This window comes from Microtus pennsylvanicus, chromosome 11, assembly GCF_037038515.1.
Source record: "Microtus pennsylvanicus isolate mMicPen1 chromosome 11, mMicPen1.hap1, whole genome shotgun sequence".
NCBI lineage: Eukaryota > Metazoa > Chordata > Mammalia > Rodentia > Cricetidae > Microtus > Microtus pennsylvanicus.
The window spans coordinates 89,341,146-89,354,289 of record NC_134589.1 but is presented as its reverse complement, the minus strand read 5'-3'; the positions used below and the strand labels follow the sequence as shown (position 1 = coordinate 89,354,289).

At 46.9% G+C, this 13,144-nt stretch overlaps 1 protein-coding gene across 2 annotated transcripts; it reads right to left on the bottom strand.

Moving 5' to 3' along the window:
• Nucleotides 1-2,659: 2,659 nt before the first annotated feature.
• LOC142859505 (hemoglobin subunit zeta) lies at nucleotides 2,660-4,148 on the bottom strand. 2 transcript variants are annotated; one of them, XM_075989669.1, is made up of 3 exons: nucleotides 4,054-4,148; nucleotides 2,897-3,101; nucleotides 2,660-2,788 (listed from the first exon to the last, which is right to left on the bottom strand). In XM_075989669.1, exons 1-3 carry the CDS (start codon nucleotides 4,146-4,148, stop codon nucleotides 2,660-2,662), a joined length of 429 nt encoding a protein of 142 aa, XP_075845784.1. The 2 variants fall into 2 exon arrangements, with proteins under 2 accessions (XP_075845784.1, XP_075845785.1); XM_075989670.1 differs by lacking the exon at nucleotides 4,054-4,148 and adding an exon at nucleotides 3,811-3,824.
• Nucleotides 4,149-13,144: the final 8,996 nt, after the last annotated feature.

The following is a 13,144-nucleotide window of genomic DNA, read 5'->3' as shown; positions in this document are numbered from 1 at the left end:
AAGAGGAGTCCAATATTTACAGTTTTAAATTACATTTATGTATTTCTTTGTTTACTGTGTGTGTACATGCACATGTGCCATGGCACACACGTGGAAGTCAGAGAACAACTCGTGGGAGTCGTCTTTTCCTTCCACCGCTGGGTCTTGGGGATTTAATGTGGGTCCTCAGGCTTCATGGCTGGTGCCTCGACTGGCTGATCCATTCCCTGGTTGGGCAATCTTCTATACTATCTTCTATCATGTTTTCCTAAGGACTAAAGCTGTTCCATGTTCATGTAGCAGTGGGGAGGGGGATGTTAACTTCCCCTCCTCTCTTTGCTCAACTAGTGCTTAGGCAATTCGGGGCACCAAACAGGCCCTCAGCACCAGCTACTGGAGGAGTTCAAGCAACCATGGATAGAGCATTCCTTTTCAGATCTGGCATTGTGCTGGACCAGGTCGAGTGCTCCCCACACTAGGGGATATCTTCCTGGAGACCGCGTGCATTCAGTGTTTACAAAGCTCCAGAATGGCCAGGCAGTGGTGGCACACGCCTTTAATCCCAGCACTCGGGAGGCAGAGATAGGCGGATCTCTGTGAGTTTGAGGCCAGCCTGGTCCACAGAGTGAGTTCCAGGACAGCCTCCAAAACTACAGAGAAACCCTGTCTCTCCAAACCAAACAAACAAACAAAAAACTCCAAGAAACCCCAACCCCAAAGCTCCAGAATCTTGCTCTCTTTAACTTTTCTTCTTTGCTAGCAAACCAAAGAAGCCCCGTGATCTTTGCCCCCCACCCCAACATGGGAATGTTGAAGCAGCTTGTGGAAAGGAGCCATGAAGTTTAAGTACCCCAGATGGGGTGGGGAGCTTCTGTTCTGTGTCCCGCCATGTGCTGTGATCTCAAAATAATTTGAAAAACCTAGTAAGTTCCTGGTTGTCCACCTGATAGCTCAGGCATGCACAGACTCAACCAGCTTGTCGATGTGATCTCTCCCTGCCACATTGTGGCCACCAATGATCACACTATGAAGTTCAGAGAAGAAGGTCACCTGTTCCGGGTCTAGGACTGGAGCAGGGAGAGCATGCTTGGAAGGAGCCCGAGTGGAAGGGGACAGAAGTGAAACCTGGGCCAGGCCGGCTTTACCAGGGATCAGATTATGGCTTGATCTCAGGGGCTTGGCTCTGTTTGTTGGTATTTGTTTGCAAAAGACCAGGGGATTTGCTGCTGGAAGTACCAACAAAGGAGGAGATGAAGGAGGAGATGGAGGAGATGAAGGAGAAAATGCAGATCTGCTTTGGGAACGGTGAGACTAGCTTTGGTGCCAGATTTGACTTGGGAAAGAATATACTCCCCTGCCCACTTCCAAACTCTCTCTCTCTCTCTGCCCAAAGCAGAATGGATATTTAAGAATTCTAGAAGACTCTCTCTGTGAGGGATGCTGAACTTCTTTGTCCTGTAACAGAGATGTAACCAGTCTAGTTCTCAAAAATGTCACAAGGCATTCTGAAGTCTCTTTTAGTAAATATGCCCACACTAAGGCCAGATCTGCGCACGGGTGGTCCAGACGGTACTAACAGCGAGCATGCACAGCCTGAGACTTAGCACCCATCTGACAGGCATTTAGTTGTGGGGAAATCTTGGTGTTGGGGTACCACGTGAATAGCCGGCCTCAGCAGGTCCTGAGCACACAGGGCAACCCAAGTGGTTCCCACTAACCACAGCACTGTTCAGCACCCCGGGGAAACCTCAGGTGAGCCCTGTGCCCCACATCCCTGACATGGTAAAGCGGAGGGATAAGATCTAACCAAAGACCTGTGTGGGCCGGACCTGAGCTGCTTACTAGAGGCTGTGGAAACCCCCGCCACTCGAGTGGCGCAAAGTGAGCTGTAATGTGACCACACTCCTGGGTGCTGAGTTTGGCACAGACGTAGGGTGCTCAGGGGATCACGAGCCCCGTCTCTTCATCAGAGCCTCCCTACCCAGCTGACCCTGATCCGCTAAGCTCAGCAGAAACGCAGACCCTCTTTGCCTATCCACAGAAACAAGCCCAGAGCGAGCGAAGCCTGCGGATGGGCTTCTGGCTCGGCTCACTCCTGTGTCTGTCTGTACCTTTGTTTCAAACTCGCAGAACCTGTAATTTACTCCTATGAAAGGGAGTTACTGCTCTTGTTAGGAGGGAGCCAAAAAGAATCTGGCCAGGAAGTCCTCTGCTTCTTTAAGGACAGGGACACCCCCTCCCCCAGCTGCTGGGGTGGCGGGAGCTGTGATGTCAGACTTTGGGGAATTCCTGACACCTACCCACCACTCTGTGCGCAGCGGTTTAGGAAGGCGAGGAGAAGCCCAGCTGTGCGTCTGACCGAGGGCCTGCATAAACTGGCCCCGGGATGCTCTGCTTCTTGCGCGCTGTGACTCTGGGGGTTCTCAAGCGCAAGACCCTCCCCCAACCACCCTAGGAATGTCCTCCAGGCCGTGTGTGGCATTAGGATCCACAATGTTCCTTAGAAGCCCCCGTGTATACTATAGTGTCCCCATCCCCATTTTCCTCCAAGACTGAGAACACAGGACCAGTTATTTCCGTCTTCAACCATTTATTGGGGGCTACGGGAAAGACCTGGGGGGGGGTTCATTGAAGGGTAGGAGAGGGGTCGTAGCCCGTCTGGGAGGCATGACGGTGGCGCTTAGCGGTACTTCTCAGTCAGGACGGAAGACAGGATAGACATGAACTTGTCCCAGGCTTCATGGACCTCAGCGGTGAAGTCGGCGGGGAAGTGTGCGGCCAGGGTGACCAGCAGACAGTGGGACAGGAGCTGCGGAGGCAAAAGGGAGGTTCAGTGCACAGTGCAGCGGAGACGCTGCTTGCTTTCCTCCCTTGTGTCCTTCCCTCCTGAGGTCCCCTTCCATTCTCACAAACCCACCTTAAAGTTGACCGGGTCCACACGCAGGATGTAGGCGTGCAGCTCACTCAGCTTGGTCAGAGCACCGGAGAGGTTGTCGATGTTCTTAACCGCGTCGCCTATGGCGGCCAAGATCTTGGAGCCGTGGGCACGCAGCTGCTGGGACCCGTGGTGCAGGTCGAAGTGCGGGAAGTAGGTCTTCGTCTGGGGGTAGCTGCAGAAGAGCCTGGGGGTCGGGAGAAAGCATTAGTTTTGGGGGTGGTCGTTAGGTGGACGACTCTTCTTGCCTTGAGCTCAAAATTTAAGGGGTCCTAAAGACTTACCAGACAGAAAAACAAAACAAAACAGTATTTTACCGCAGTGTTCAAAGAAATGAAATTAGCAGCTGGAGAGATGGCTCAGCAGTTAAGAGCACTGACTGATTTTCCAGAGGACCCAGGTTCAATTCTCAACACCCTTATGGTAGCTCACAACTGCCTATAACTACAGTTCCAGGGCTTTTGACACCCTTACACTCATATACTTGCAAGCAAAACACTAATGAACACAAAATAAAAATAAATTATATATTTAAATAAAGAAATTAAATGCAAAAAAAGCACATTGAATAGTGCAAAACACAAAACAAAAGCCAGGTCTAGAGAGATGGCTCAGCGGTTGAGAGCACTGACTCCCCTTGAAGAGAACTTATAACCTCCAGTAACTAAGGTGCAAGGGAATCTCATGCCTCTGGCTTCCAGTGGCACCTGTTCTCACAGGCAGGCAGGCAGGCATGCACGCAACACAATAATAATAATAAATAATAATAATAAATAACTCTTTTAAAAAAGTAGCCCAAAGTAGATATTACCATTTCCTGTTGCCCCAGGCCCCACTGCACCTGCTCACTGACTGTCCCTCGCTCATTCATCCGTTCCTACTCATTCAATAAAGACTTGTGGAGCCACATGGAGGACTTGGCGAGGACCATGACTGCCAGTTCACCTCCTCTAGCGGCTCATCCGTCCTCCTGGACCCCCTCCTTACAAGCACCGCTCTCTCCGTCCCCTTCATCACCCTGTCTTCCTCCTCATGGCCTCTTCTCAGCGGCTTCTCCCCACCAACTTCTCCTTGTCACTCCCTTCCTGCTGACCCCTGGCTTCTGACTCGGTGACTCAAGCCACCGTGCCTGGACTTACCTCTCCAGAGTCTCAGTGCCGATGGCCTCAGCCTGCGAAGCCATCTTGTCCCACATGGACATGATGATAGCTCGCTCGTTCTTCATCAGAGACATGGCGGTGGTGGTGAGGGCTGGAGGCTGTGCTGGAGCTGAATGCACTCAGAGCTGGCCTGATGCTGCTTGTCCCCAGTGTCCTCTTATATATACAAAGTCAGGGGCCCTGACAGGCTATGGCCACTGGTTGGTAGAGGGGAGGGGGCTTGTAGGGTGCGGCTTGTTATCAGACACAATGACCAGCAATGGGAATCAGGGCCTGGTAGGACTGAGGGGGTCTAGAGCTATCGCTCCTGCCCATTCCCCTTGGTCTAAGGGAGGTGGGGTGCTGGTCACAGTCCTGCACTGAATGCAGGAGAGATAGGGGCCCAGCCATGTCAGGAGGTCATCTCTGTGTCCAGAGCTACACTGCCTTTCCTCATTTCAGAATCACAAAATTGTCTGTGCCATCTCTGCTACTTAGTTTCTGTGACTCTTGAGTTTCCGCCAAGGAAGCAGGAGTCCCTCTCACTTGGCACTGAGGGAAGAGTATGGAAGTCTGTTCCCACCGGGAAGTGACAGGTTAGCCAAAATAAAAAAATAAATAAATAAATAAATAAATAAAATCAATAATTTGCACCATAGCCCTATGGAGAAACACATATTTTTTTTTAAAATGAAGCGCACGATTCTTTTAGCTTAACTTAACATGCAGTGAAGTCGATTTGTTCATTGTCCTCTGAACTGGCACATATATAGGCTTATGTATCCTAGTCACAATCAGGATATAGAATAGCCCGTCATCCCAGAAAACACCACGGTCACCCATTTGCTGTTTCATCATCCTCTTGTTAATCCATCATTTTCAAAAATGTGTGTGGCTGGGGTCATACAGCATTGTATCTTTTACGGCGGGCTTCTTTCACCATGTCTACTATCCTGTGGATTCATCTACAGTATCAGCAGTTGGCTACATCTCATTTTAGGATGTGACTATGCAGCCGTTTACCCTTGCAGTCCCTGAAGGACTCTTGCGGATTCTAGTGTGGGGTTATTACAAACAGACACGTTGACCATGCATGGAGAAGGCTCGCATGAACACAGCCTTCTATTTCTCTATCTCCGTGTCTGTAGATATCTATACCTAGGAGTAGAATTGCTGGCATATGCAGAGGGCAGATTTAGCCTCATAAGGAAGGCCAAGCTTTTCATGAGCGTCTTTGCTGTCCCGTATTCCGATGAGTATCTTTGCCAAAGATTTTGAATTTTAGCTGTTTTGACAGTAAATAGGGATGTAGCATTGTGGCTGAGGGCTGTATTTCTCCGGTGGCCAGTGATGTGGAAGATCACGCCATGAGACTATTCATTATCCATATGCTATCTTTGGTAGCCTCTTTGCCTAAGTACTTTGTCCCCTTTTAAACTGGGCTATTCTCTTACTGGTGGCTTACGGGCATTCTGTATGATCTGGGTACAGTTGTTTGCAAATACCTTCTATTAGATTTTTTTTCTTTTTGAGACAAGAGTCTCACTGTGTAGCTTTGGCTGACCTAGAACTTGCTATGGAGGCCAGGCTCACAGAGACACACCTACCTCTACCTCCCCAGTGCTGGGATCAAAGATGTGGGCTATCACTCCCAGATTAAGAAAGAATTCTTAAGAATTCACTACCTAACTACAAAACACAAAGGTTTTTATCTACATTTTCTTCTAAAAGTTTCATAGTTTGTTTTATGTTTGTATTGGTGATTCATTTTTAAAGAAATTTTGTTTGTGGTTGGATATGTTAGGGCTATGCTAATATTTTTGATCATGGACATCTGCTCCACAGTTACCTGTCACAAAGCCTCTAAGCCCTCTATTAAATTCACTTCTCACACTGATTAGTAAAAGCTTGACTGGCTAGGCTGGGGATGTGTGCTTGCCTAGCTTGTGCAAAGCTCTGGATCCAACCCTCAGGCTTGTATCCCCACCCCATGCTAATTAGCTCTCACTTCTCGGCATCTCAGCTGAGACAGAGTATAAGCATTAATTAACTGTATTTTCATTACTTTTCATTTACTTATTGGGTGTGCAAGGGCCAAGGCTGGAGGCCAGAGGACAACTTTGAGAGCCAGTTCTTGTCTTCTACCATCTGGATCCTAGGGATGGAACTCAGGTCCTCAGGCTTGGTGGCAAGTGCCTTTACCCAGCGAGTCATCTTGATGGCCCAACTTAGTCTTTGTGTGTGTGTGTGTGTGTGTGTGTGTGTGTGTGTGTGTGTGTTTGAGACAAGGTTTCTCTTTAGCTTTGGAACGTGTCCTGGAACTAACTCTAGTAGAAGAGGCTGGCCTTGAACTCACAGAGATCCGCCCGCCTCTGCCTCCCGAGTGCTGGGATTAAAGGCGTGCACCAACACCGCCCGGCTAGTCATTTTTTTTTTTTTTCGAGACAGGGTTTCTCTGTGGTTTTGGAGCCTGTCCTGGAACTAGCTCTTGTAGACCAGGCTGGTCTCGAACTCACAGAGATCTGCCTGCCTCTGCCTCCCAAATGCTGGGATTAAAGGCGTGCGCCACCGCCGCCCGGCCAGCTAGTCATATTTTTATAAGACAGTTTTAGGACTCTATTCTGTCCCATTGATTTACATGTCTATGTTTAACCACAATGTGTTGCCTTGATTACTACAGCTTTAAGTAAGTCTTAAAGTTTGATAATATCCTACAGATTGAGAAAAATAATTTTTTTTTTTTTTTGGTTTTTTGAGACAGGGTTTCTCTGTGTAACAGTCCTAGCTGTCCTGGAACTAGCTCTTGTAGACCAGGCTGGCCTCAAACTCACAGAGCCCCTCCTGCCTCTGCCTCCCAAGTGCAGGGATTAAAGGCATGCGCCACCACCGCCTGGTGAGAAAAATAATTTTTATTTACTAATTGATTTTTAGTTTTTTAAAATTTAACTTTAATTTTTTGATTATTCAAGACAGAGTTTCTCTGTGTAGCCCTGGAACTTGCTCTGTAGACCAGGCTGGCCTCAAACTCAGTGGTCTGCCTGCCTCTGCCTCCCAAGTGCTGGGACTAAAGGTGTGTGCCATCACTACCAAGCTATTTTTTTTTTTTTTGAGAGAGAGGAACTTGTATGTAGTTTATGCTGGTTTGTGATCCTCCTCCCTCCATTTCCCAAGTGCTGGGATTACAGATGCGTGTCACATGCCTGGTAAAACAATATTTGACAATCATATATCTAAGAAAGAACTTGTCTAAACTAAGGAACTCGGGTATAGCTCAGTAATAGAGCCCATACTTAGTTTAGCATGAACAGGTCATGAGTTTAGTTCGTATACCAAAGCTAAAGCAAAACCAAAATTTGAGGCTGGGCTACATAGTGAGTTCTTCAAGCTAGCCTGAACTACAGTGTGCGACATTGTATCAAAAACAAGCAGACAAACAAACATTGTAGAGGCACCGCTTCATAGCTACTAGAACAGCCATAATTAAAACGACAAAATAAAGCCAGTGTGGTGGCACAGGATTTTAGTCCCACAACTCAGGAGGTCAGAGATAAGCAGATCTCTGAAGAGTTCCAGGTCAGCCTGGTCTACAGAGCAAGTTCCAGGACAGTCAAGGCTACCCACAGAAACCCTGCCTCAAAAAAACATAAATCAAAAAAATAGATAGATACTATAATTTAAACTGGGAAGTGATGGCGCATGCCTTTAATCCCAGATCTCTGTGAATTCGAGGCCAACCTGGTCTACAAGAGAGAGTTCTAGGATAGCCAGGGCTACACAGAGAAATCCTGTCTTGAAAACAAACAAACAAGCAAAAATATAGAAAATAAAAATGCTCGTGCAGATTTAAAGAAGTTGGAATCTTGATAAAATGGAACAGGGAGCAATAGGACAGTGCACACTGGAAAGCAGTTTCTCAAAGAGTTAAGGCAGCTGGCTGGTGGCTGCGCATGCCTTTAATTCAGCACTCGGGAGGCAGAAGCAGAAAGATCCCTGCTACTTTAAGGCCAACCTGATCTACAAAGGGAGTTCCAGGGCAGCCTGGGCAACATAGAGAGATCCTGCTTGAAAAACAAACAAACAAACAAACAAAAATACAAGTTAAAGGTAGTGTTGCCATATGGTCTTACTGTTCCATTACTGCATATACACGCAAGAGAAAGGAAGCATATGTCTAAAGTAACAGTGGGAAGTATGTTCATAGCAACAGCTTCACTTTTTATTTTTGTGAACTGTGAGTTGTTTCATTCAAACATGATAGTCATTCTTTGGATAGTTTTTTTTTTCTTTCTGAGACAAGGTTTCTCTGTGTAACAGCCCTAACTGTCCTATAACTTGCTCTGTAGACCAGGCTGGCTTTGAACTCACAGAGATCCATCTGCCTCTGCCTCCCGAGTGCTGAGATTAGGCCTCTTTTGAGTTTAGAACAGTCAACAACCCATAAGAAGACAGCTCATTAGGCCTCCCTTAAACCAACAGCTGTAGCATAACCAACTGCTGATCTCCAGTCAGGGCCTTCATAACATTATTATTGATGATAATCTGAAGTAGAAACAACCCAAATGCTCCTTTTCCTCCCTCCCTGATTTCTCCACGACAACTCTGACAGGATCTCACGTATCCTAGCCTCAAACTTTCTAGGTAGCCATGGATGACCTCTGAATTATCTCCTGAGTGCTGGGATCACAGGCACATGCTACCACACCCAGTTTACGTGGTGCTGGGGTTTGAACCCAGGACTTCCTGCGTGCTAGGCAAGTGCTCTGTCAACTGAGCTACACCCCAGCTCTGGCGCATGGACTTCCAAAGTTATGAAAGGAACACGGGACTCTTCCAAATAACTGATCAATTTATATTTCCCCTGGTGATGTGCATTTCCCTCCCAAATAGCCAGCACTGTTGGTATTCTAGTTTCCTTTGATTTAGGCTTTCTAGTCAGGAGTGCAGTGATTTCTCTTGTGGGTTTCCTGGTAGTGAGTGAGGTTGAGCCTTTTCACACCTTCACTGGCTGTGGGATTTCCTCTTTCTCAAGTATCCTGATGCTCATTTTTCTGTTATGCTGGTCTCACTGATGTGTCAGAATTTGGAAAGTATATGAAATTACATATGGATTATATATCGGAAAATACATATGGATATATTTTCTTCGTCAGTTTTGCATGCATTTTATCTCCCCTCTGCTCTGTAGTTTGTAGCACTCTTCCTAGAACCGCACATCAAGCTTCAGGCCTTGCCCATGCCGGGTGGGTGCTCTGCACTGAGATACATCTCCAGCCCTACCTCATTCTGATGAGCAATGATGACATGTTCCTCATCTTAAACCATGGGTGGTTGCACACAGTTGTAACACCAAGCATTGTAGAGGCTGAAGCAGGAGGATTGTTTTGAGTCTGAGGTCAGACTGAGCTCTATAGTGTGTTCCAGGACAGAGAGCTTGTCTCCAAGAAGAAGAAGAAGGGGAAAATTTGTGTAATTTTTTTTTTAAAGTTTTTCAAGACAGGGTTTCTCTGTGTAGTCCTTACTGTCCTGAAACTTGATTTGTAGACCAGGCTGGCCTTGAACTCACAGAGATCTGCCTGCCTCTGCTTCCCAAGTGCTGGTATTAAAATTGCGCCACCACTGACTAGCCATAAGTTTGTAATTTTGATGAAGTAAATTTGTGAATTTGATGACTTGTTGACGAATGCCACATATTTCTATCTGATATACCCTGAGGCCGGAAACACCTTACTTACCCATCAATGTATGACAAACAAATTATAATTATGATATTTCCATTCAATGAGACACTGTTCAGCCATAAAAATGAAGTGATGATACACATGGTAACATGGATAAAATTTGGAAACATCATCAAAAGTGAGAGGAACAGATTCACAAAGTTATGCCTTGTGATTCCTCGTCCAGCAACTGTCTGGAACAGGCAGATCCATACAGAGTAGATTATAGTTATCAGGCCTGGGGAGGGGGGAGAGGAAATGGGTGCTTATAGGAAGATTCTTTTTTGGGGTGATGACAATATTATAGCACTAGAGAGGGGTGATGGACATACACTATCATGAATGCACAAAATGGTACTGACTATTAAATGCTACTACTTTTAAAATGTCTTATTTTGATTTTTATATTTAAAAAATAAATTCTATCTTATTTACTGTTTTTTGGGGGAGGGGTATTGTTGCACGACATGTGTGAGATCAGAGGACAGCTTGTGGGTACTGGCTCCTTCCACCATGCTGCTCCCTGGGATTGAGCTCAGGTTGTCAGACATGGTAGCAAGTCCTTGACCTACGAAGCTATCTCACTGACCCTGTTTCTGTGGTTTGATTTTTTTTTTCCCCCTGGCTTTTTGAGTTGAGGTCTTGCTATATAAACCTGACTCCCCGGGAACTTGCTATGCAGCTCATAATGGTGCTGAACTTGCAGCGATCCTCCTGTCTTTGCCTCTGAGTGTTATAGGCATGATACTACCCAGCCTGGCTTTTTAATTTATTTTATTTTTATTTTTTGAGACAAATCCTCACTGTCTACTCCAGACTAGCTCAGAACTCATTATGAAGCCAAAATCATCACTTCCTGCTTTGACCGCTGGGATGCTGAGGTTGCTGAGATGTACCTCCCTGACTGCTGGGATGCTAGGGTTGTTAAGATGTGCCGCCCTGACCGCTGGGATGCTGGGGTTGCTGAGATGTGTCCCCTCGACCTCTGCGGTGCTGGGGTTGCTGAGATGTGCCCCCTCGACCTCTGGGGTGCTGGGGTTGCCGAGATGTGCCCCCTCGACCTCTGGGATGCTGGGGTTGCTGAGCTGTGCCGCCCTGACCTCTGGGATGCTGGGGTTGCTGAGCTGTCCACCATGCCTTGCTGCCTATGTTATTTTTTTATTCACTCACTTTTATTTTTGTTTTTGGGCAGGCAGTGTTTTGTGTGTCTAGAACTGGCCTCAAACTTACTATATATCCAAGGACGGTCTTGAATTATTTTTTTATTTTTTTATTTTTTTATGCATTGATGTGTGAACTGCGTAACTGTGTGAGGGTGTTGGAGCCACTGGAACTTGAGTTGTAGACAATTGTGAGCTGCCATGTTTGTGCTGGGAATTGAACCCGGGTCCTCTGGAAGATCGGTCAATGCTCTTAATCGCTGAGCCATCTCTCCAGCCAGCCTTGAAGTTCTGATTCTCAGGTATCAAAGCAAATCAGACTATAAAATACATAAAATAAAAGTAAATAAAGAGTAGTTGAGTTTGGCACACACTGTTAATCCCAGCACTCAGGAGGCAGATCTCCCTGAGTTTAACTGGCCAGCCTGATCTACTCAGTGAATTCCAGGACAACCAGAACTATGTAGAGACCCTGTTTCAAAACAAAACAGACAAATAAAAAAGAATAAAAGCATGTCCAAATATCAGGATTAAGAGAGATTCTAAGCGGGTTGGAGAGATGGCTCAGGGGTTAAAAGCACTGGCTTCTCTTCCAGAGGGCCTGAGTTCAACTCCCAGCACCCACGTGGTAGCTCACAACTGCTTATAACTCCAGTTCCAGGTGTCTGGCACCCTCACAGGCAAAACACCAATGCATATAAAAATAAATAAATCATAAAAAAAGAGAGATTCTAAGCACATTTTTTTTAAAGCTTCCCAATGCTATCGTATGTATTTGGCAGCAGGTTTGTACTGGATTGCTTTTGTGTGACCTAAGATCAGTGACATTTATCAAGTGCTTTCCAAGTTCTTCACACCAAACTCTCTCTGTAAGGGCAGTTCTATCATCACTGGGGTTTTTAAGGTAAGGAAATAGAAGCTCAGAGGGATTTAAATGTGCCTATGGTTCCAGCGGAGGAGGGAACCAGCTGTATGGTGGTGTAGGCTGGGGTGCTGCCTGGGGAAAAGCCAGTCTTGGTTTCTCCACCTGTGAACACAAAGAACCCAGACCTGTGCAGAGTCCAGGATGCTGAAGCTGCTGATCTGCCGTCAAGATTGCAAGCTCCAGGTACATCCCGAGCTTGAGTAACTGGGCTGAGATGTCTGTCGGGTCAATCAAATAGAAGGCTGGGGGATCTGTAGAAGCCCCCAAGAAAGGTGACCGTGTTGGGAGGGTAAATTAGCCTTGTGAGTTCAGTTTCATTGTTTAAACCTCTATGATGGAATAGGCTTAATTTCCACTTCAGTGCGATGAAGGGTCGCCTCTAGTGAGAGGAATTCAGGACTGGCATTTAAAACTATCCTTTTGCAATTCTGGGCAAGTGGCTCTTTCTTGGAGAGGCAGGAACACCCAGTCGAAAAGGTGGCTCCCAGATAGTGTCTGTGAGCCCCACCCAGCCCCCTGGCTGACCAAGTGACAGGATTGATAAGGCCTGGCATCCCTATGGCCTCCTACTCGGCACAAGGGAGACCCTGGGGGCTGGGGAGTAAGGTTCCAAAGTTCGAGTTTCCAAAAGTCTACTTCTTCTATAAAGGAGGTTATGAAAGCACATTGCTTAAATTTGAAATGAGGGCTCACGGGGACTGGAGGGATGGCTTACCATTGGTCATTCTAACAGAAGACCCAAGTTCAATTCCCAGCACCCACACACATGGCAGCTCACAACTGTCTCTAATTCAAGTTCCATTGGTTCCAACTCCCTCACACAGACATGCAGGCCAAAGACCAAATCACATTTTTTTAAAAAAAATGAGGACTCACTTCTATGGGACTTAACTCAGCGGAGTCTGAGGCCATGCCCTGCAGAGTGTAGGCTGGCCCTGGTGCTTCACTGAACACTTTCCAGTCCTACTCCTGGTGAGAGAACCGGGGTCCACAGTGGTGTTCATGGATCCACAGACCACAGTGTGACCATAGTTTCGATTTCTGTAATAGCAGATGGGGTTTCTTAGCAATGATGTTGGCGGGGTGTGTGTGTGGGGTGTGTGTGTGTGTGTGAGATGCTGCACCTTGAGATGATGCCCGAGGTGGTCCTGGGCTCTCCTCTTCCTGCTGTCAGCGCTGGGTGAGGCCGCCTGGGAAGGAAGTACACCAGACTGCTGCAGTGGTCTGGTCCTTTCCCTGCACTCAGCACCAGTTATTTCCACCGCTATTTTAGAGTTAGCGGTGGTAGA